The following is a 24,980-nucleotide window of genomic DNA, read 5'->3' as shown; positions in this document are numbered from 1 at the left end:
TTGCTCATGGCCCACACATGGCAAAGCAGGAATTCAAATGGTTTTGTGGTCTGTGCAGGTTTGAAGCCCATGTACTGAATCACCATTCAGCACTTATCAAACTATGAAATTCAGATTAAATAGGCAATTCTAGAAAAGGCCAGGGCAGTGGAACCTTCCACCACCAAATCCACAGGTCTTGGCTATACATTCAGCAAATCTTTTATTCATACTCACTTGTCTCTGATCTCTCCTTTTACTAAGAGTTGAAATATTACGAAGTGAATATAAACCACTGCTCTCCAACATGATCCTTTTATTTAAATTGCTTTTCACAAACAGCTGAACCTCAAATGCTATAAAACCAGATAAATTTATAACTACAGAGGTTTTCTTCTTTCCCCCTCAATCGCTCGTTAGAGACTCTTTGGGCACTTTCCATTAAACACAGCAGATGAACACTCATTTGCCCTCACTCCCTTTCAAAACACCATTAAAGTTGCAGTAAAGGGATTTAAGAGAGACCAGTGGGAAAAGAAGACAACCACAGGCAAGAAACCAAACTTCTGAAAGTGGAAACAGACTGCCGAGAAGCATGGATGAAGCACAGCAGAAAAGGTTAGGGCTGGGGGTCGGGGGAGGAAGGGCTCAGCCTCCTAGACAGCAGACACCTCTGAAGGCAGGGGTGCGGCAGGGCTGAACGCAGGACCATGGGTTGGAAATCTATTGAAGGGAGAGTAAGACCCATAGAACCCCTTCCCAAACCAGGAAGCATTCCCTCCTTCATCCTGGAAGCAGAGCTTTTCCCCTGGAAAGGCTGAATTCCAAGACCGTGGAGATTCAACAGCTAAACTCTTGAGTGCTACACTAAAACACTGGCCTTAAGAAAAATTCTCCATGTGGATTGGTGGGCCCCAGATGCATCTCTCCACACCCCCTGCCCCAGCTGTGAAAATGCTGACAGCAAGCTTGCACACCAAGCAGGAATAGATTAGAGGATTCCTCCCTGGGACGAGAAACAGTTGGGGACAAGCCCTCAAAGAAATGGTGGATCCCTGACCAATCACGCAACCGTAAAGCCTGCCCCCCCCACACACACACACCAACCTTACCTTTCAATCAGCTTTTTAGTACCTTGCACTTACTTACAAACTAAAATTATCAGACACTCAAGGAAAGACCCCACCCTAAAAGAAAATAACAATAACGGGTTAAAAGAGAAACCCTGAGGAACCAGGGTTAATAGGAGGTACCCTCCAGAAAGAGAAGAGCTACTGTTTCCACTACATAGGGGGCCCTATAACAAGGGCCTTCAGGGTCTAGTGAGGTGGTCAGCTGACCAGACTGACTGCAGGACAGACAACCGAGGCCACACCATTTAAGACCTACTGTAATCACTGATCTTACACTAATCTGCCGTCTATTAAGCCACAATGGCACTGAGTTCTATGCCACTGAAATGAAAAACTCCTTCTAAATGAAGTGGCCACATTCTTTATCAACAGAGATCAAAACTGAAAAATCCATCCCCCTAACACCCCCCTTACTCAGGGGAAACTACTGCCCAGCACCTTTCTACACACAGCTTTTGTTTACAATGAATGCTCAACATTCCCAAGCATAAACTACCTAAAATAACTTCCCCTCTTTATGTAAACCAAGCGCCCTCATGTTAATCCCCCCAAATTAACCAGAATCCAATAATACAATAATTACCCAGAAAGCATGGTATGTGGGCTCCTAACTGTTTAAGGCAAGAGGCTCTTAAAAACAAGACTGTCAGGTATTAGCTTGAAAATGGGCTCATCCAGAAGCCAATGTGCTTCCTTGTCTCACTGGCCTTGCCACCCAGTCGCTCCTGGGGACCCAAGACACTGGTATAAAGCACTTTTCAAGCTTAACTGGGCATAAGAATGCCGTGGGGGTCTTGTCAAGATGCAGATTTTGATGCACTTATCAGGTATAGTCAGGACCATGGGCCATACTTTGGTAGCAAAGGTATCAAGTATGCAAAGCACAGGTCACCACAGGCGGGACCTCTAAGGAAGACCACCCTTCTGGCAGGGTCTGAGCAGGGTCTAGGGCCATGGATGGGGCACCAACTTGCCCAGTTTACAAGGTTTAAGATAAACGGGAATTGTTCTTGATCATAAATTACACCCAGTTCATACTCTGGATCCCTTTCCTCATCCCGATTCCCCACCTCCTCTGCCCCCCATTCTCTACTCTGTGATACAGGGGAAGGGGGCTCTCAAATTTAAAGATAAAGGGCTCTCAAGATGAAGAGAAACATACAGTGTGCCCCAAAGAGGTTACAGAGGTACCCAGTAGGCAGCCGGCACAGAAGAGCTCCTGCAAGCTCCTTGCACTGTACAGAAGGGCTTGTGTCAGCTGGAGGTGGGGGAGGGGCAATCTCCATTAATCAAATCGGTCTACAACCTGGAGCACAGCCTTCTCCCTGGTGCCTTTCCTGCCTTTATGTAAATCTCCAAATACACTTTTCCCAGTGGCCAGTTTTCCTACTCCTTTTGACATTTTAATCACACAGCTGACTATTTTGCTGCTTAGAAACGACCATATAAGGAATATTTTTTTTTAAAGGAATGGCAGAAATAAACCAAACTGGGCTTTATCTCTAGGCAGTGAGAGAGAGAGAAGGGCAGGGGTTACTTCTCATTTCTGAATGCTTCAGTTAAAATAATTTTATTTATATTTATATATATATATATATATATGTATATATATATATGTGTGTGTGTGTGAAAGCAAAATTTGGGACACAGAACACCTGAGGCTACTTACTGCATTTAAAGCAGATCTTACATTTTTCACGACATCTGGAGACTATGAAAAGTGACCCTCCTGTGTTATCAATCATTTTAGAGATTTTTTTTTTTTTTTTTTTTACCATCTTGAACTTTCACAGTAAAGGTTCCTGTTGATTTTATCTGGTCTGAGTTTTCATCTCACACTGGGAAATGTTCACAACAAGATAAGAAAAATAAAAAGGATGAGGAAGAGGATTCCTTTCGGGGGGGGGGGCGGGGAGGGCGGGGGTACCTTTATCACTAGGGCAAACGTCATTAAATAGTCAGTAAGAAATGGTAAACTGTGGTAAACTATCAGATCATAGTCTTGGATTTTTTTTTTTTTTTTTTTTTTTTTTTTTCGGTACGCAGGCCTCCCACTGTTGTGGCCTCTCCCATTGCGGAGCACAGGCTCCGGACGCACAGGCTCAGCGGCCATGACTCACAGGCCCAGCCGCTCCACGGCATGTGGAATCTTCCCAGACTGGGGCATGAACCCGTGTCCCCTGCATCGGCAGGCGGACTCTCAACCACTGCGCCACCAGGGAAGCCCATAGTCTTGGATTTTTAAAGAGCACAATACCTGCACAGAGCTTCCAAAGTCTGGCCCTTCTCCCTCCCCTACACCCAAAAGCAAGCATTGTGGGGAGAGGGAGAGACATGCACTTTGGGACTGAGAAAGGGGAAGACTTAGCCTGAGCTTATGGGATGGAGGGAACGTGGCCTTGCCTCTGAGCACTTTGTCCCACGCTGTGGTGAGGCTGGGCAGGTGAACTGGCAGGACTGCCCCCAGGCCTATCTATGGGGGGTGAGAGCCTCTTGGGAAGATTCACTTTGAGGAAGAAGAAGCCAAATGATGAACTGACTCAGTCAGAAAGCCTCGGCCCAAGGGGAGGGCAACTTCAAGCACAGTGTGTCATCCATCACTTGGATTTCTCCTACAAGCAGCAGCAGAGAGGCTGTAAATAAAACCCCAAAATGCTACTTGAACGGACTCAGCTCCAGGGAATAACACCTGGGTACCGGGAGCTGGTGTGGGGCAGGGCTCCGGGAGAGAAGCACCAGCTGCCCCAGCGGCCAGAGCATCCCTGGTCGTGAACACATGACGTGCCCCTGGGGAGCTTCCCAAAGCTTCCAGAAACACTTTTACAAGGGCCTGGGACCTTGTGTGAAGAGAGGTGGGCAACAAGTCAGTGTAATCTGAGTTATTACTCCTGTAACCTCATTACCCAAAGACAGGTGAGGTCTGGGGAAATTCAGACTGCTAATTCTAGGGAAGAAAAAAAGCAGAGGCAAGAGGGAAAAAATGGGTAACGAAATACGAAAGTTACCTGACATTACTCTCATTAGGCCTCCTTTTTCTTATTTTGAATACCTTATTTTTTGTAAGAGTGCACTGAGAAGGGTGGACAGCCTTTATTTACTCATGCGATGCACAGGCACCGTGCGATGTAAACGTGCACTGCCATTAAGGCACTTAAATCTAGTAGGAAAAGAGTCTATCGAAATGGAGCCATCCCCCTTTCAATAAAGCATCGTTAAAATAAATGTTGGCAAAGATTTGCAAGTCTCAGCTTGCAGTGTGCATGCTTACAGCACCATGAATACAATAAACTCTCAGTTCAAAGGACCCTGAGCAATGTTTCCACTTTCTCCCAATGCACTTTGTCTGCCATGCTGTTCCTATACTGTATCTAAGTTTTCATGTATTACAGCATGGAAATGCATTCATTCACCTTATTTATTTACTCAACAAGTATCTGTTGCACATCCACTGCGTGCCAGGCACAGGGTGACAACAAGATGTGACGGCACTTCCCCGAAGCTCTCAGTTGAGGGGACAAGGGTCTTTATCACAGCGTCTGAATTTTATTTCAAAACACTTCAACAGGGCTTCCCTGGTGGCGCAGTGGTTGAGAGTCTGCCTGCCAATGTAGGGGACACGGGTTCGTGCCCCGGTCCGGGAGGATCCCACACGCCACAGAGCGGATGAGCCCGTGAGCCATGGCCGCCGAGCCTGCGCGTCTGGAGCCTGTGCTCCGCAACAGGAGAGGCCACAACAGTGTATCGCAAAAAGAAAAAAAAAAAAAAAACACTTCAACATAAACAGTGTGGTATAAATGTGTGTCTGTCCGTTGCCTTTAATCTCCTGCCTGAGGGCAATTACTTGTCTTAATCTGAAATACAGGCTCCTGGAATAGTTAACTAGCTTTTAATCAGAAGGCCACACACAACAGCTAAGGCCACCACAAGTCCAAGTTGGTCAGCTAGCCATCCTTATCAGCAACCAGCACCACGGTTACGCTAATTAGCACCCTGGAGGTTAGAAATGGAATTTCACACAGGTTATAGTATTATAGTTGCTGGAAACCTCTTTTCAGTGGTGAATTCATGGTATTTGAGGAAAGAGGATAGACTAGAAATATCACAGAAGCACCCTGGCCCATGTATGACCCAGGCAGATAAAAATCTAGCTGGCCCTCACAGATGTGCCATAGGCTTGGTAAGTAAGTGGCTGGAGGTCCAGCTGCTAATTCCAGGGAATTATTTGGCCTCTGATTCAAAAATGTCAGGATAACTGAAGTTCTGTCTGTGATAAGGAGAACTCCAAAGATGTCACTCCAATATTCCCAGGCCCTGATTATTGAATCAAACACAATCCAGGTATTACTGTGAATGGGAGTCTGCAGGTGGGATTAAGAATTAAGGTTACTGGGCTTCCCTCATGGCACAGTGGTTAAGAATCCGCCTGTCAATGCAGGGAACACGGGTTCGAGCCCTGGTCCCGGAAGATCCCACAGGCCACGGAGCAACTAAGCCTTGCGCCACAACTACTGGGCCTGCGCTCCAGGACTTGCGAGTCACAACTACTGAGCCCAAAGTGCTGCAACTACTGAAGCCCGCACGCCTAGAGCCCGTGCTCCACAACAAGAGAAGCCACCACAATGAGTCTGTGCACCAAAATGAAGAGTAGCCCCGGCTCGCTGCAACTAGAGAAAGACTGCGCGCAGCAACCAAGACCCAACACAGCCAAAAATAAAAATAAATAAAATAAATAAATTTAAAAAAAAAGAATTAAGGTTACTAACCAGCTGACCTTCAACTAGAGAGATCATTCTGGATTACTGAGTGGGCCCCATGTAATCACATGAACCCTTAAAAGCAGAAGAGGAAGACTGAAGTCAGTCTTCATCTCATGAATACATGTGATGTGTCCCCTAGGGGGCTTTCAGAACTTCCAGAAGCCTTTTTACAAGGGCCTGGGGCCTTGTGTAAGGAGAGAAGGGTAGCAAGTCAGTGCAATCTGAGTTAAGAGTATGAGGTGAAATGAGACAGAAAGCAGTGGAGATGGTCAGAGAGACTCAAAGCCTCAGAAGGATTCAGCCCTTCTGGACTTGGCATGTTGCTAGTTTTGAAGATGGGAGGAAGGGGGCCACATGCAAAGGAATGCAGGCAGCCTCTAGAAGTTGAGAATGACACCTAGCCAAGAGCCAGCAAGGAAATGAGGACCTCAGTCCTACAGCCACTTGGCACTGAACTCAGCCAGCCTGAATGAGTTCAGGAATATTTCATTCCCTGAGCCCCAGAAAGGAATGCAGTCCCAGCAACATCATAAGCTGGGCCTTGTGAAACCCAGAGCAGAGAACCCACTGTGCCAGGCTGTGCCTGGACTTCCAACCCACAAAACTGTAATATAATCAATTTGTTTTAAGCTGATATATTTGTAGTAATTTCTTAGGGCTACAGTAGAAAACTAACATGTTGTCCATGAAATGCTGCCATACTTGCTACAGGTAAACACTGAATGCGAGGTGCCATCAGGGCAGCGACCCTTCTAAAAGGACAGAGCTGGAACTTTACTAGGCATATAAAACAGGCGATATGACTGCATTGTGCCAGACTGCTAATAAACCGCTATATGGGCAGAATGCCATCTGACCCTTGTTTTCATTCATACCTGAGTGAGTTTACAGGGAGGAAAACTCTAGCCCTCACGTCTTGTAACTACTGGTAGTAGTTATAATTTACCATAAAGAATCTAATACCTGAAGTTGGTTTTGTTTTGCTAGTAAGAATCACTAACCAAACCATCACAAATAAATGAATAACCACAAACTTTGGTTCTAAGATGTCCCTAGAAAAAAGATCGGAGTCCTTCCTGGAATCATTTCAGTTTCTCTAAGGAACTAGGGAAGGAGCCCATAAGGGGGAAGGAGTTCTCCTGATATTAAGCAGGAGATGAGCCCTGTGCTGCGTGGTGAAGTAAAGACCCCAGAAACAGGGAGGCAGGGCCCTCGAGAACTTTCTTTCCCTGAGGGTTCCAAGTGCGATCCCTGGACGGGCAGCAACAGCACCAGCTGGGATCTTGTTAGAAATGCAACTTCTCAGCCCCCCCCCCCCAGAGCACTGGGATGATTCTGATACACCACTGGGGTTAGCAATGCAGGACCTTGTCCATGCCCTGAGGCAGCTTCCAATCAAATAAGAAGATTAGACAGAAAGAGCTGCCCAGCCCACAGTGTTAAGTGACTGGGGAAAACAGTAGAGGGAAGAGACGGGACCTGAACTGGGCCTGAGGATGCAGTGGGGGTGGCATCACTTCCTCCCAGAGGGCCTGCACAGAGGTGGGAGACAGAGTGATTTACTTTTTCCATTCCCACACAGAATAAAAGCAGCTGAAGGGGCTTCCCTGGTGGCGCAGTGGTTGAGAGTCCGCCTGCCGATGCAGGGGACACGGGTTCATGCCCCAGTCGGGGAGGATCCCGTATGCCATGGAGCGGCTGGGCCCGTGAGCCATGGCCGCTGAACCTGCGCGTCCGGAGCCTGTGCTCCGCAACGAGAGAGGCCACAGCAGTGAGAGGCCCACGTAACGCAAAAAAAAACAAAAAAAACAAAAAAAACAAAAAAACAAACAAACAAAAAGGCAGCTGAAGGAAGAAAGCCATGCCTCTTTTGTTGGCTGCCACAAAGTGTCATGTACTCAGTAGGTACACAAATGTTAATTTTGACAAGAAAAAGTTCCTTTCTGCTTTTTGAATAAATTATACATATTTGCTATAAACTAATAACTTTTATGATTCGGGGTTATTTTTTCAAATATTCATTCAGTACAGTGGCTACTGCGGAATCCTGTTCTAACCCTCATTCATTCTTTTTGCCAAGGGCAGGAGATCTGTGGGGGAAGGGATGGGGTGGGAGGAAAGAGCAAGAGTTCCAGTCTATCCAGAGGTCCCACCTGTTGGCAGGTGCTCCATGACCCTCCTAAACCATCCTGGAGAGGGCAGGAGAAGAGTAGTCCTGTCTCACACAGCAGCAATCCATCCTCCTCAGGGCCCAGGTCCAGACTTGCCCATCCTCCTCAAACAAAGCTCTGGTGCACACACACACCCCACCCTCCCGCCTCTGCAGGAACCCTCGGGTCTTATGTCACAAAGATAATGGCAACAGAAGGAAACACCTGAAACTCTCCTCAGCTCCGTCCTCACACACACTTGCAATGGCACTCATCCTGTCATATCTGTGTAAAGTTAACCCTTCTACCTATGCTCAGGGTGCCAAGATCAAGGGCAAGGAAAGGTGAGAGAGATGCAGGATCCAACAGTTTATACAGAGAAATATCTCTAATGGTTACCCTGGATAGAAGGAGACTTTATGAGTTTAATTAGATTAGGTTAAAAGATTATCCTTGGATGTTAGTTACAACCTGACTAGCTTGCACTGAGACCATTAAGATCCAGTTAGGACAATGAGCTACCACTACACACCTAGTAGAATGGCTAAAATTTTTTAAAAAATTTTTTGATGATTAAAAACTGCTCGCGAGGATGCAGATCAATAGGAACTCTCCTACACTGCTGGTGGGAATGCAAAATGGTACAACCACTTTGGAAAACAGTCGGCATTTTCATATAAAATTAAATTAATACGTTTAACATATCACCAAGCAATTCCACAACTACGCATTGACTCAAGAGAAATGAAAATATAAATTTACTCAAAAACCCGTATGAATGTATTTATAGCAATACATGCATACACATTTACTCATAATCACCAAAAAACCCTGAAAGCTATTCAAATGTCCTTCAACTAGTGAATGGATAAACGACGGTATGTCCATGCAATAAATTAATACTACTCAGCAATAAAAAGTAAAGCGGTAAGACACAATGTTGTAAATCAACTATACTTCAATAAGAAAAATATATTGGGGAAAAAAAAGAGGTATTGACACCCACTACAACATGGATGAAGTTCAAATGTATTATGCTTAGTGAAAGAAGCCAGATTCAAAAGGCTGTATAATGTATGCTTCTATTTAGATGACATTCTGGAAAAGGCAAACTAAAGTCTTGGAGAACGTATCAGTGGTTGCCAGGGAGTAGGGGTTGACTACAAAGGGGCAGGATGAGGGAATATTTTGGGGTGAAGGAACTGTTCTGTGCTTGATTGTGGTGGTGCTTACACAACTCCATGTATCTGCCAAAGCTCATGGAGCAAAAATAATTTTTTTCTACGTAAATCAAAAAATAAGTGGGGCTTCCCTGGTGGCGCAGTGGTTGAGAGTCCGCCTGCTGATGCAGGGGACACGGGTTCGTGCCCCAGTCTGGGAAGATCCCACATGCCACGGAGTGGCTGGACCCGTGAGCCATGGCCACTGAGCCTGCGCGTCCGGAGCCTGTGCCCCGCAACGGGAGAGGCCACAACAGTGAGAGGCCCGCGTACCGCAAAAAAAAAAAAGTGAAAAAAATTTTTAATTAAAAAAGAGTGGGCCTGACTGAGGGTGTCATTCTGTGCTGGGGAGTGACTCTAACTGCACAAAATTTCTATCCTGGGTAAACATTTCTGACCCACTGAGAGGCAGAACCAGCCAGAGGCCAGCCCCAGCATCTATCATCCCCTTGCACCTTGATAAGAGAGCCCTGGTTTTTAACTGGTCACTGTTTTAAAAGTACCCAATACCTGGAAAGAAATGAGAGATCACAGGATATCCCTTCAGAGGGGTGCTGGGGCTTGTTTATGTAAAGCAGACTCTCCAGACTATCTCATTCCATAGGTGTGTACTCTTCTTGATTGACTTCCTATCAACGGAACTATTTTACAGCTCTGCGAATTGCAAAAAAACTGATAGCAATGCATATGAATTTTGTCTGGCAGAGACTATAAATCCCTGTAATCCAAATTCTCATTTAAACTGGTCTTAATGTCTTGCTTGTTCCTGCCTTAATGAATGAGCTAAATAAAACTGTTGACACAGGACCTTTTTATATTTACATGTCATACTTTTGCTTTTTTGAAAAATCACACTTTAGCAGCACAGCACATTAAATGAATAAAAGGCTGCATTTTCTAGCCTTCTTGGCAGCCACTGAGAGGAAAGTGAGTGTTGGGTGGGAATTCAAGAAGGACTGTTTAAAGGGCGCCAACCCAGCTGGGAGAGGCCCCTTTCTGGCAGAAATGATGACATACCAGGTGGTACTCAACACTCCTACAGGACACTGAGGTGACCTTGTGGTGAGAGGGAATGTAGGCTGATAACAGCTCCCAAAGGTATGTCCAGGACCCAATCCCTAGAATCCGTACACGTTACTTCATTTGGAAAAGTGGTCCATGTGGCTGTGGTTAAGGATTTTTGAGATGAAAGCATCATTCTGGATTATCCAGGTAGGCCCCAAATGCCATTACAATAATCATCACAAGTATCCTTATAAAAGAAAGGCAGGGCTTCCCTGGTGGCGCAGTGGTTGAGAGTCCACCTGCTGATGCAGGGGACACGGGTTCGTGCCCCGGTCCGGGAAGATCCCACATGCTGCGGAGTGGCTGGGCCCGTGAGCCATGGCTGCTGAGCCTGTGCATCCGGAGCCTGTGCTCCACAACGGGAGAGGCCACAACAGTGAGGCCCGCATACCACAAAAAAAAAAAAAAAAAATGAAAGGCAGAGGGGGATCAGACCAGCACACACAGAGAAGGCCATGTGAGACAGAGAATGGAATGACGCAGCCACAAACCAAGGAATACTAAGAGCCATCAGAAGCTAGAAGAGGTAAGGAACCGATTCTCCCTAGTCTCCACAGGGGATGCAATTCTGCTGATACCTTGATTTCTGACTTTCAGCCTTCAGAAGTGTGAGAAAATAAATTTCTGTTGTTTTAAGCCACCAAGTTTGTGGTAGCCCCAGGAAACTAACACCAATGATGAGCACCAAGCTAGGTTCCTTGACGACACCTTGAACTCACCAAGGCTCCGAGCCACGTACCTCTAGACCATTAACTAGAGAGAGAGAAACACATTTTTATCTTGTTTAAGCGACTACATATTTGATTTTTTTTTTTCTTGAAGCCAAACTTAATCCTAATACTGGGGCATACTGAGATCATGAGTTCCTGGCCCCAACCTCACCTTGCCTCCGTTGATCAATCATATTGGTTGTCCTGCAATCTGAGCAAGGTTGAGAATTAAATGAAGAGTTGAAGAAAAAAGAAGTCAAACCCAAAGTATCAAAACAACTGTGTTACGGCTAAGATTAAGTTTGCACCACTGGGCATAATCAGGGAGTATGTGTAGTAAAGAATTTGTAACGTTTTTAAAATGTGGCATATCAGAGTATCTAACTGATTAACTCTGTGATTCCTATTTGAAATGGATAATTTTCAGCTTTAAGTAAAATTTACTTCAATATATTTCCTATTTTTATTACTTTTAAATTGAAGTATTTATACTTCAATTTATAATATTGTGCTAGTTTCGGGTGTACAGCACAGTAATTCAGGTTTTTTGCAGATTATATTCCATTACAGGTTATTACAAGATATTGAATATAGTTCCCTGTGCTATACAGTAAATCCTTGTTGCTTATCTATGTATCTCACATCTTCTTAAGCCAATCGTCTCTTAATGGACACCTGGGTTGTTTCCATGTCTTGGCTATTGTAAATAGCTCTGCTATGAACGTTAGGGTGCATGCATCTTTTCAAATTGGAGTTTTTGCTTTTTCCAGATATATATGCCCAGGAGTGGAACTGCCGGATCATATGGGTCTATTCTTAGTTTTTTAAGGAACCTTCGTACTGTTCTCCACAGCGGCTGCACCAATTTACATTCCCACCAACAGTTTACGAGGGTTCCCTTTTCTCCACACCCTCTCCAGCATTTATTATTTGTAGACTTTTTGACAATAGCCATTCCGACAGGTGTGAGATGATACCTCATTGTACTTTTGATTGGCATTTCTCTAATAATTAGCGACGTTAAGCATCTTTTCATGTGCCTGTTGGCCATCAGTGTGTCTTCTTTGGAAAAATACCTATTCAGGTTTTCTGCCCATTTTCTTGGGTTGATTGTTTTTTTGATATTGAGTTATATGAGCTGTTTTAAATGTATGGTTTTAAATTAGATTATAAACGTAAGATTTGTAAGTTGAATTTAAAGGCCATGGAAAGCCACGTTTAAAATTGACTACGATACAATGAACAGTAATCTGAAACTTATATCATCATCTGTACACAAAATGCTGCTCTCAGACATCGAAAGCCTTGTTTTATACATTGGGGAGACCATTGTTAAAGTCAGTCTCTCACTTTCAAAATGCTCACTGGGAGGAATTCAAGATGGAAGGAAAGAAGGAGGGAGGGAGGGAGAAAGGAGAAAAAAAATCCCTTAACTCCAAGTCTACCACAATTCACCTACAGCCCCCAGCTGGCCAACAAAGCTAGCCATCATTCATTTCTGGCCCCCCAGCCAAATTCTAGAACCTTCCATGTGCTACTGCAGTCCTCACTGTCATCGCTGTGTACTTGTCAGCAACCCCATCAAACTCCTCCACGTTCCTGACATCTATACAGAGGAGGCACTCTGCTCTGAGATGCTCTCTCTCAGGTCAGGAGCAGCCTGAAATCTCACTATGCACAGTCAGAGGCTGGTGTGTCAGGCCACACACGAGTGGCCTCTAATAGTCCCAGAGAGCCATGACAGGCCGGGTGTGTGAGCTTGAGGCAAACGTCCTTCTCTGACCTCTGTGGTGAGGAGCTCACACTTGTACGCACGTGGTTTCCATTATCTGAAATACCTCTTGAAAACATCGGGAACCTAAGAGGGCAGCAGCTAAGTGATATCTGGGGGCTTAGCTGTTATCTCTTTCGAGGTTGAACAGGACAAATTGCACTCACAGATGACATAGGCAACCCATGACATCACTGACAAGGAGCCAGATGACGAGCCACAGGCAGAGCTCATCTCCTGCCGACACAGCTGCCACCCTCTGTAATGACTGAGACAGTCACAGCCTTCTCAGCTCCAACGTTCAATTTTCTACTAGCGTCTTGGGTTTAGGACACAGCAGAGGGAAGGGCTGCCCCATTAACTGAGTTACAGTTCAAGTTCTTTATGAACTTTTCCTATCCATCAAAGCAAAAACGATTTTTTTTAAGTTAAATAATGGATGTTAATACCCTTTATTTATTAAAACACACAGATCGTAAGTGTCCAGCTCGATAAATGTTTACATATGTATATATCTATGTAAAATAATCTAGATCAAGTTTTAAAATATTACAATTTTTTTTTAAGAAAGTTCTCTCATGGTCTTTCCAGTGAATAGCCATCCCTCTCCTCAAAAGCAACAATTTGACCTCACTCTCAAAAGCTGATCAAGATTAACATTAAATTTGGAATTCTTGGGCTTCCCTGGTGGCGCAGTGGTTAAGAATCCACCTGCCAATGCAAGGGACCGGGTTCGAGCTCTGGCCGGGGAAGATTCCACAAGCCGTGGAGCAACTGAGCCCGTGCGCCACAACTGCTGAGCCTGCACTCTAGAGCCCGCGAGCCACAACTAATGAAGCCTGCACGCTTAGAGCCCGTGCTCTGCAGCGAGAGGCCACGGCAATGAGAAGCCCGTGCACCACAACAAAGAGTAGCCCCCGCTCGCTGCAACTAGAGAAAGCCCACGCACAGTAAGGGAGACACTCAGCCAAAAATAAATAAAAGAAAATAAATAAAAATTAAAAAAAATTTTTGGAATTCCTGATGACACACTGATTTATTACAACAAAAAGAGTGACTGCTTCTTCATTTTCTTTAGAACCAACTCTAACAGGCTGTCACACTAGTCTCCAGCTTAGCACTCCCTAACCCCCACCCAGGTCAACCACAGGCCATATTAAACTTTCCCACCAACTTCCCCACCTCTTCCGTTCTGAAGACTCCGCCTATGGATGTAAGCACTGCAGGAGGCAGAGGGCTGCTAATCCCCACCCGCCCCGCCGTTCCCACACATCATGGTGGGCACTTGCAGGCTCCCTGGCCAACTTCCACACAGCCTTAAACTTCTTAAAACATCTGGCCAAAGAAGAATGAAACAAAATAAGTCCCCAACCTGCCTACACCCAAAGATAAGAGCTCCAGAAGTGCAGAGTTTCAACCTGTTGCACTTTTATACCTCAGCTATCAAACAATTTTGAATAATCAGAAAAAAAGCTTACCTTAAGATACGCATTACAAGTTAATGGAGACTTCCCTGGTGGTCCAGCGGTAAAGAGCCTGCCTCCCAATGCAGGGGACGCGGGTTCGATCCCTGCTGGGTAAACGAAGATCCCACATGCCCTGGGGCAACTAAGTCCGTGTGCCACAACTACTGAGCCCGCGCACCTCAATGAGAGAGCCCGCATGCTGCAAACTACAGAGCCCACGTGCTCTGGAGCCCACGCGCCACAACTAGAGAGGGAAAACCTACAGGCCACAACTAGAGAGAAGCCTGTGCGCCGTAATGAAGATCCCTCGTGATGCAACTAAGACCCAAAGCAGCCATAAATAAATAAATAAAGTAAAAAAAAATTTTTTTAAGTTAATGTGCCAAAAATAATAATAATAACTACTGGGAATTTTAACTTTAAAGCGTTCACTTTTTATGTAAACCCAATCATGTATAAAGGCAAAGTCAGAAATCAGCCTCTCTTTTAAGAACTCGGCTTTTAACAGCAGACCGAGTTGCTTCCGAGACAGAATGGGTGGGCAGAGAATTCTGTGGGTTTGGCGGGTTTCTCTGTCTTCCTAAGTATTTGATCATTCCGCAGCCAAGGGAGCTGGACACGACAGGACTTTGTGAATCCGTCACTGTGGGGACACGCTGCTTTCAACTCCCCAATGGCCACGCCCATGGAGTTAAAACTTATGTAGATCAGGCATGCAAAACTGCTGAGGAATTTGTCAATATTTACTATGAGACAATGGACAAGAGAAGACAGGCACTAACCAGGCTGTATCTGGACAAGGCCACTTTAGTATGGAATGGAAATGTTGTAACAGGGCTGGAAGCCCTGACTAATTTTTTTGACGTGTTGCCTTCTAGTGAGTTTCAGGTCAATATGCTAGATTGCCAGCCAGTTCATGAGCAAGCTACTCAGGCCCAGACTACAGTTCTTGTGGTGACCAGTGGAACTGTGAAGTTTGATGGAAACAGACAACACTACTTCAACCAGAACTTCCTGCTGACTGCTCAGTCTACTCCAAACAATACCGTGTGGAAGACTGTAAGCGACTGCTCCCGTTTTTAAGATTGGGCTAGTAGTTAAAGGGGGCAAAAGTCCATTCTCTTTTGGTACATTAGTTCCAGCAGTAGAAACTTATAAGAAGTAGTTCATTGCACTGTGGAAGCATTATAAACTAATATGTGCTGAAACTAAATTTCTTTAATATTTTTTATTCCTAGTGGCACCTTTTCTAGCAGCTGCCAGTTTAGAACTTTGCCCTTAAGAGCTTTAATGTTAGTTTTCTACATGCCTTATATATGTTTCACTAATGACATTCTTACAGTAACATTAAACCCATGGTCTCTGTACTAATATACTCACTGTGAGCCCAGTGTATTGCAAAAATGAAATCCTTTTATAGTACTGTCTATGGGATATCGGCACAATGTAACTCTCTGGGAGGAAGATGGAGTGTTTTTTTTGTTATTAGGCTAATTTTGTAGTACAACATGTACCTAATTTTTGGTAAACACTGGTAATGCAGTTTAAATATGAGGCTTTTTCAAATCAGTTCAATGAACACATTACTAATTTAGGTTTACATAAGTACTCTGACATACTAGAATGGCATGTAGAGATGTTCAGTAGTCTTTTTATGTTAAGTAATGTAGGTGGGTTTTTTTATGTTGGCATGTTTTCTTAAGTGAATTAATCTACTAGAGAGGTGTAAAATGTTCTCGATTGATACCTGAGTATTAGATACACTCTGGCTTAAAAGCAAAACTTCTTAAGAAAGCTTTTTCTTGGCAGCTCCAGGTCTGTAACTTTAGATAGTGAATTGTAGTAGTACTAAGAGTTTTAATGGGAGAATGAGAAGTGTAGAGATCCGAGGTTGGCCAAAAGCAAGGCAGGGTGGTCAAATGGTACACTTTTGGTACTTGTTTCTACCTCCTAAAAATGTAGCCTAATTTTAGGATTTAAGTCATTAAAGTAATAAGTATCAAAAAAAAAACTCAAAACATTTTTTTCTTCAAGTACTTTAGCTACTAGACGTCCACGAGGGTCAGGAAAGAGACATGGGTCTCTAGGACACGGCAATCCTTCTGCATTTACCACACGGTGGCGCTGCTTCAACACTAATTCCAGACAAAATCCAGAACTGTGTTTCTTCGCCACCAAGACAATAACGCTTGCAACCCGTTAGGAATGCAACGTCCAGAAAATTTTGGGGTTTTTTTTTTTTTAAGGTTTTAGGCAATATACATATGGTTAACAGTTTATATGGATAAATTAAAATTGCTCAGGCAGCAACTCTGCCCTCATTTTAGGCTGGACTTAACAGAATTCTGACATATTTGCCAGGGGAAGGCTGATCAGCCTGAGAGCCAACGATGCAACGTGTTGGGCAGAAGGGCCGAGTGCCTGAGTGAGATGTCTCACAGCGCAACACTGACATGTCATCTACCTGTGAATCTATACTGATATAAACAGGTAAGTGAGGAAGAAGACACGAATCACTCAGGCAGAAAAATTCCAAATAATTTATGTACATACTCCACTCACAAGGTGGGGAGCCCAAGTCCCCACCCTGCATGGGGGGCTGTGCATAGCAACTTCCCTCCAGAGAGTAGAGGATGGGGAGGGATGTAAGAAAAAGAGTAACTTCACCCTGGAGAAACCTGGCAACCTCTACCTGGGCCGGGTGAACACAGTGAACGAAAACCGTGATAAGTCACGTTGAAGTGTCAGCATGATGAGATGAGAAGGGCACTTTACCTCTGTGGTCCACCTCCTCACAACTTCAGTCTAATCATGAGAAGCGTCAGACAAACCCCGCAAAGAGGAGCATCCTACAAACCATGGGAACAGTAGCCTCAGAACTGCCAAGGCCATCAAAACCAAGGAAAGTCTGAGAAACTGTCAGAGCCAAGTGGAGCCTAAGGAAACGTGACAAATAAATGTCATAGGGTATCCTTGACTAAGATCCTGCATATTAGGTATCAACCAAAGAAACAGAAAGTACAGACTTCGGTTAATAATAATGTGTCAGTATGAGATCATTAGTTGTGACAATGTATCATACTAATATACTATGTTAATGATAGAAGAAAGTGGCTATGTGATAATAAATGGGAACTGCAAACTATCTTTGAACTATTCCAAAATAAACTTTTTATCTAAGGCTCAAATGGTAACTAAGAGAAGCCTTCACATACAGGAGAATTCCTTCAGCTTCTGTATTAAGGAACTTAGGCTGTGTTCCCAACAATCCCTTGACATCCGCCATAGAGGAGGAAGGTTGTTACAGGCTGAAGGATGTGCCCCCAAACTTCATATGCTGAAGTCCTACGTCCTAGTACCTCAGCATGTGACTATATTTGCAGACTAGGCCTTTAAGAGGTGATTGAGTTAAAATGAGGCCATTGAGGTGGGCCCTAATCCAATCTGAGTGCTGTCCTTACAAGAGGAAATGTGGACAAAGAGACACCAGGGATGCACAGACACAGAGGAAAGACCACGTGAGGACATAGGGAGAAGGTGGCCATCTGGAAGCCAAGGATAGAGGCTGCAGGAGAAACCAAACGCGCCAGTACTTTGATCTTGGACTTCCAGCCTCCAGACCTAGGACAAAAGTAACTTCTGTTGTTTAAGCTACCCATCTTGTGGTACTTTCTCATGGCAGCCCTAGCAAACTAAGACAAAGGTGAAGCAGAAAAACAGTGCTTCACTGAATGTTATGTGAAGGACAGCAGTGGGAATGCAGAGCTTGATGGCTTCTGGGCCATGTGTACCTTTTGAGAGGGATCTGACCTGAGGCTGCTGTTCTGGGTGGCAACTAAGTGACGTGGAGATGACCCGGGCTTTGGACTCAGGCAGACTGAAGTCCAAATCCCAGTCAGTCCCTAAGTAGCTGTATAACCTTCAGGCAAGTTATCTAAACGCTTGGGTTCTTCCAGCAACTGTAAGTGGGATTCGTGCCTACACCTCAAGGTTAAAAATGTTTACAAAGGGTCTAGTACATGGTAAGCACTGAATAAACACTAAGTTTCCATTCTCCCCTTCCTTTCCTCTAAGGCAAAAGTCAGGTTGGCAAACTATGGTCTAGGGGCCAAGTCTGACCCACTGCATGTTTTTATAAATAAAATGTTACTGGAACATGGCCATGACCATTCATGAATGAACTGTCTATGGCTGAGCTGCGCTACAGTGAAAGGTGAGTCGTTGCAACACAGACCGTATGGCCCTCAAAGCCTAAAATATTTACTATCTACCCTTGACAGAAAGAGTTTGTTGATTCTGCTGTTTTCCTATTTCCAAAAGCTGACAGATGCTTGTCATTCCTCATCATACTTGAACTTCCCAGCATCTGCCACAGATGCCATGTCTTGAGATCCTTCCTCCTCCCTGGAGGCCAGTGATCTGAGCTCAGGCTCTGCATCTCCAATTCCCTGGTGCTCTTCACAAGCAAGGATCTCTGCAGAATACTAAGCTTAGAGATATTCAAAGTCGCCACCCCCCCGGCCAACCTGTTTCTGTGTTCCACATTGTAATTAATTACACCAGCACCTATGCCTGTGGCTGTACAGAGACAGCATGACTTGGAATCCCAGCACCAGGGTTGAAATTCCACCTGTCAGAGCCTTACTTAAAACATGAAAATAATGACTCCCCTTGGAGACCCCATAACAATAGGGGGAAAATATGAATAAAGCCACTAGCGCAGCAAAAAGTTTCTGAATCTAGATCTATCTGGAAACCCAAGCTAGAGACCTTAGCAAGCTTCCCAACTGCTGTGCAAAGAATTTGTTACAGGATGTGCTGGGATGTAGATCCCCCAGCTCTGTGGACTGCAGGGCAGTCTGGGGCAGTGCTACAAGGGACAGCCCATTTACCCCACTGCTGGACAAATATTTCCTGTATGTGCCGTGACATGAAACAGGCTCACAAGCCCTGGCCCATTTTGCACTTTTCTGCCTTCTCTAATTCTCATGTACAAATGAGTCACCACAACCTACAGACTCCTTTTCCTAAGATTTTCTCAAATGGACCTCCACCTCCCTCCATCCCCCTCCTCTGTCACTGCCAAGGTTTCAGCTACTATACATCCTTTGAATCATTACAAAAGAGTCCCAACCAGTCTCCTTGACTCCAAGATGGCCTGTACAAAATAAATACTTACTATCCCAACCCAAATCTATTTATTTCATCCCTCTATTTTAAAAACAGTCAAAAGAATAAGACAACACTGCTAGAAGAATCAAATCCTCCCCGGCCCCACTGTGTTTCCATCCTTGGTCCTCAAGTGCAACCTGTCCCGTAATGCTGTGTGAGATCCAGCCACTGCGGGCCAGTCCAGACTTCACGCAGGGTTCTTCTTCCCCTACGGGGCAGTCTTCCCACCCACCCCAATCCCTGTCTGCCATGTAACCCCTAACTCATGCTTGAAGAGCACCCTCCAATGTCACCTGCACTTGGAACATTGCCAGCTCCCCCAAAGAGCTGCTTGCTCTTCTCTGTGTGGTCACAGCACTTTGTAGACACCAGTGTCTTAAAAGTCATTGCCTCTCTCACGAAACTGGGAGGCCCCCAAAGCTTAAGGCTAGAGCATGTATTTACCTTTATATCTACCTCATCTCTAGAGCAGAGCCCAACACTGATTGGGCTGATAGCTGATGCTCAGTAAACCCCTTGAAACAAATGTTTATGGAACCTCATGAAATCACTGAGTGAAGGAAAGATGGAAGTAACTCAGAGTGCCTCTGAAGCCATTTGTAAAAATAAAGTTTACCACCAAAAAAAGTCCCAAGTCCCATCCACACACAGTGTCCTCTTAAGAAGGAAGCCTTGAACAATCTCTTGCCAGCTTAGCTGCCAGCAAGTCCAGGAGAGCTGGAGGAGAAGGAGCTCAGAAGAGCGCTAGTGCATAAAAACAGGCTGTTTTTAAAGGCTAAAGGGCACACAAACTAAGACTTGCCAGTATGAAAGGAAGAAATGTGGAACATGAGCCACAAAAAATAATGAAAAGGTGTCCAAATGCAAATTAAAAATGTGATTCTCTTAAGCAGTCTGCTAGGACGTGCCTTTCTCATTTCAGGGAAAACACATCTTTATTTTTTCCTTTCTGTGTATCATGAAGAAATCTACATGCAACAGTGTGAGTCAGTCATGTGACTGGCAGGTATCAAGCTACAGTCATATTTTTCCTGCCTTAAAAGGACCTGTTATTCTTCAATTGCTTATTAAAACACCACAAACTTAAGAAAAATATGCAGTAAAACTTAACGTCAAGTTAATATCAAGTCCTTGGCCTGGACTGTGACACCATTTCTTCCTGAGAGTCCTGTAGGGCTCAGGTGGCCGTTCCGAGGCATCCTGTACAGCCGGGCAGAAGCAAACATCACCTCAAGACAACACACAGATGCTGGGTGGTTTCCCTACTCTCACCCCCAACATCTTTAGCACCAGTTTGCTTCCTTAGGAACTGCTTTCCACACTCCTCCAAAACATGGTTACTTGCATTCTCACAGGTTGACCTTCATCACTTTCAATAAGAGCTACAATAGGACCAAGAATAAACAAGGCATTTGGCCGGGAGCAGCACAGACAACAGGAGATGAAAACCATGACCAGAGCTAACAAACCCATACCCAAATATCAACAATTAGACTTTACAGGTCCCTGCACTGAAGCAGTGGAGCTTTCCCTGCTGTCCATGTCAGAAAACCAGACTGAAGACAAAACAAGAGGTATGAGAGAGGCCAACAAAGGGAGAGAGGGGCGAATTACCCGCTCTCGGGAATCAGGGGCAGCAGAAGCGTTTCTTGTGGGGGTTTTAGGAGCCAGGCACTCGTCACACATTCCCTCTATCCTCTCAAAGACCAATACACTAGGTAGTTCATTCTCATTCCCAGATGAGGAAAACCGAGAATCAGAGAAGCGGTAAAGTAATTTCCAAGGACACAGAGCTACTGAGAACAGGATTTGAACCCAGGTCTGTCTGTCTTTTAGGGCCAGAAGCTTCCCACAACACCACATAGCTTGGGTAGAATTTCTCCATCTAGAAGGCAGCGAGGGAAAAGGCAGAGTGTACAGAAGTTCAAGCTTATCTAATGCAAACAAGATCTGCTTAAACCTCACAACTTCCAAAAACACCCCAAACAAACAAATCATGGACTCTGCAAATCTTTTGCATGCATATACTCATATTTTTATGTGTACATGAGAACGTATACACACTCATTCAAATCTTAGAGAATAGGGCTTCCCTGGTGGCGCAGTGGTTGGGAGTCCACCTGCCGATGCAGGGGACACGGGTTCGTGCCCCGGTCCGGGAGGATCCCACGTGCCGCGGAGCGGCTGGGCCCGTGAGCCATGGGCGCTGGGCCTGCGCGTCCGGAGCCTGTGCTCCTCAACGGGAGAGGCCACAGCGGTGAGAGGCCCGCGTACCACAAAATTAATTAATTAATTAAATTAAATTAAAAAAAAAAAAATCTTAGAGAATACATCTGGCTCTAATAGGAACTGTAAAAGTGGAAAAACAGGTTGTAGATTATTTTGTAAAAGTAAATTATTTTTAATAAAGTTATTGAATTTTTGCTAAAGAGCTCAAAGTCGACAATCATTCTTTGATTAACACAACAGGAGATTCCTAGCCTGTCAGCCTCACTGCCAAGACCTCTAGTTTCCATGTCAAATATTAAAACTAGACTCCAGGATGTGTACAACAGGCATATATTTTCTTTTGATTACTGAAGACCGTCAACATCCAGAGTCCTTGTGAAATGTCAAAATGCCTGAGACAAAAAAAAAAAAAAAATGCCTGAGACAGAAGTGTCCATAACACTTCCTGCATTCTCAGATGCCACTCCCCTCCTGCGTTAGGTGGAGCGGAGTTACCTCACTTGCATTCAACTACATGTGTTCTACGAGATGGGGGGTGGTTCTGGAGGATGAGACACACACATCTGCTTCTCCTTCAGCCACTCTCAGCCCCTACGTGCTTTTCACATAGTGGAATTCTGGTGTATAAAGTACGTAATTTCTGGTACAATGCCATCCTAAGTACAAACTACCTACTTCACCTGGTGCAAAAAACAAAACACAACAATCTGCCAATGGCAGAAGAAAAATGGTGGTACCATCCAAAGACGCTGTGTCTACATGTAGCATTTATGAGCCATTTAAGGGATGCTCAAGGGTAACCTGATGCAAACGTTTCTGCCTTACATTCTTTTTCATTTACCTGTGTAAGGAGCAACTTTGTAACCCTGTTCTCGTGCTTAGCTTCAGACAATAAGTAGCTGTCTGCTCAACTTTCATTGGAGTTTTGCTCGCACTGCCCAGGGAACACATTTGAACCATTTTGGAGCACTTACTCTCTATCAGCTTCACGAATCACTGTTTCTCATTTCAACGAAGAGCTCACGGGAGCTTCACAGATTACTGAGGCAGGGCACCACCAGGAATCCGACCTTTTTTCTTTACCTAATTGTCTCTTTTCTGCTAAGAACTACTGCTTTCTTAAACCTTTGCATTTGCATCACTAGTTCCAAGAGCTGGCTTCCTTTACAGGGCAATTTTACGACATAATTTTAATTACTTCACACGAATCATGTGCAAACCAAAAGAAGATGAATAACATAAGTAGTTGATGGCAGAGCTGGAACTGGAATCCAGACAGTCGGTCAGTCACTGCGTTATGCTGCTTTCATCCTATTCACAGGGAACAAAGCCTGCTGCACATCAAGAAGACATATGTATGCCAGAAAGCATACAGATCTGAGGGTGAAATTCCACTGGGAAGCATCTGGCTGAGGATAGGGAATCAAGAGGACCGGTACTGTGAGAATCAGCCACTGAGTCAGATGAAGAAAGTTGAAGATGGGCTCCAAGGCAGACAGTTGCAGTGAAATAGCAAGCCCCAAAGGAGAGCTTGTGTACCATGCCCTACGCTTTATGGTATACATCTCAATTTCACTTACCCTATAAGAGAAGCACCATTATTACCCCCATCGCTCAGATGAAGAAACACCTATAACTTAACCAAGCACACCAAGTGGGAGGTGAATACAGTTCCAACCTGCCCAAGACTGGGGTGGAGAAAGGTACCTATCAGGATCATTAATAACTCAGCTAAAACCAGAGATTCATAACTCCCTAACTTATGGTGGCTAACTTATTCTCCTAGGCTTTTCCAAAAGTGAAATTGATTCTGAGTAGGCCTATATCTATTAAAGAAATTGAATCAATAATTCATAACTTTCCAAAACAGAAAGCACCAAGCCCAGATAGGTACCAATTCTCTACAATCTCTGTCAGAGGATGGAAGCAGAGGGAATACTTCCTAACTCATTCTATGAAGCCAACATTGCTCTAATACCAAAACCAGACAAAGACATTATAAGAAACCTACAGAACAATATCTCTCATGAGCATAGATGAAAAAATCCTCAACAAAATACTATCAAGTTGAATCTAAGAACGTATAAAAAGAATTACACATCACAACCAAGTGGGATTTATCCCAGGTATGCAAGGCTGGTTCATCACTAGCAAATCAATTAATGTAATCCATCACATTAATAGGCTAAAAAGCAAAATCACATGGTCATATCAATAGATGCAGAATATGTATTTGACAAAATCTAACACACATTCTTGATAAAAACTCTCAGTAAACTAGGAATAGAGGGGAACTTCCTCACCTTGATAAAGATATCTATAAAAACTCTACAGCTAATATACTTACTGGTGGAAACAAAAAGCTTTCTCACTGAGATCAGGAACAAGGCAAGGATATCCCCTCTCTCCACTCCTTTTCAACATTATACTAGAAGTCCTAGCTAATGCAATAAGGCAAGAAAAGGAAATAAAAGGTATTACAGCTTGGGAAGGAAGAAATAAAACTGTCTTTATTCACAGATGACATGACTGTCAATGTAGAAAATCTGAAAGAACTGACCAACAACTCCTGTAACAAGGGATTATAGCAAGGTTCTAAGATACAAGGTTAATATACAAAAGTCAATCAATTTTCTATATGCCAGCAATGAACAAGTGGAATATGAAATTAAAAGTAGGATACCATTTGCATTAGCATCCCTCAAAATGAAATACTTAGGTATAAAAAGCAAAATAGATACAAGATCTATGTGAGGAAAGCTACAAAACGCAGAAGAAAGAAATCAAAGAACTAACAAAATGAGATGGTCCACATTCAAGGATGGGAAGACTCAATACTGTCAAGATGTCAGTTCTTCCCAAATTGATTAACAGATTCAATATAATCTCAATCAAAGCCCCAACAAGTTATTTTGTGGATACTGACAAACTGATTCTGAAGTTTATGTGGAGAGGCAAAAGACCCAGAATAGCCAACATAACACTGAAGAAGAAGAACACAGTTCTTCTACCAGACTTCAAGATTTACTATAAAGCTAAAGTAATCAAGACAGTGTGGTATTGGCACAGAATAGACAAACAGGTCAATGGAACATAACAGAAAGCCCAGAAATAGACACATATAAATACAGTCAACTGATCTTTCACTAAGGAGCAAAGGCAATACAATGGAGCAAAGTCTTTTCAACAAATGGTGCTGGAATAACTGGACATCTACATACAAAAAAATGAATCTGGACAGAAACTCCATACCCTTCACAAAATTTAACTCAAAATGGCTCACAAACTTAAAACAAAACTATAAAACTTCAAGGCTTCCCTGGTGGCA

The 24,980-nt window shown here is 44.1% G+C and overlaps 2 protein-coding genes across 6 annotated transcripts in view; one reads left to right on the top strand and one right to left on the bottom strand.

Annotated features, from left to right (window-relative positions):
* Positions 1-24,980, bottom strand: part of TANC1 (tetratricopeptide repeat, ankyrin repeat and coiled-coil containing 1) — a 238,992-nt gene that overhangs the window by 98,087 nt on the left and 115,925 nt on the right. The window lies entirely within an intron of this gene.
* On the top strand, positions 14,949-15,334 carry LOC132495280 (NTF2-related export protein 2). Its single transcript, XM_060107064.1, has one exon. The coding sequence runs from the start codon at positions 15,008-15,010 to the stop codon at positions 15,332-15,334; it is 327 nt and encodes a 108-aa protein (XP_059963047.1). The 5' UTR covers positions 14,949-15,007.

The sequence above is a fragment of the Mesoplodon densirostris genome, chromosome 8, assembly GCF_025265405.1.
Source record: "Mesoplodon densirostris isolate mMesDen1 chromosome 8, mMesDen1 primary haplotype, whole genome shotgun sequence".
In the NCBI taxonomy this organism is placed as follows: Eukaryota; Metazoa; Chordata; class Mammalia; order Artiodactyla; family Ziphiidae; genus Mesoplodon; species Mesoplodon densirostris.
Note: the sequence above shows the minus strand (reverse complement) of the source record. Positions and strands in the feature narration are given on the sequence as shown.

What these genes read in the sequence shown, in the direction of transcription:
- LOC132495280 (XM_060107064.1), top strand. Translation starts at nt 15,008, where the DNA reads ATGGACAAGAGAAGACAGGCACTAACCAGGCTGTATCTGGACAAGGCC.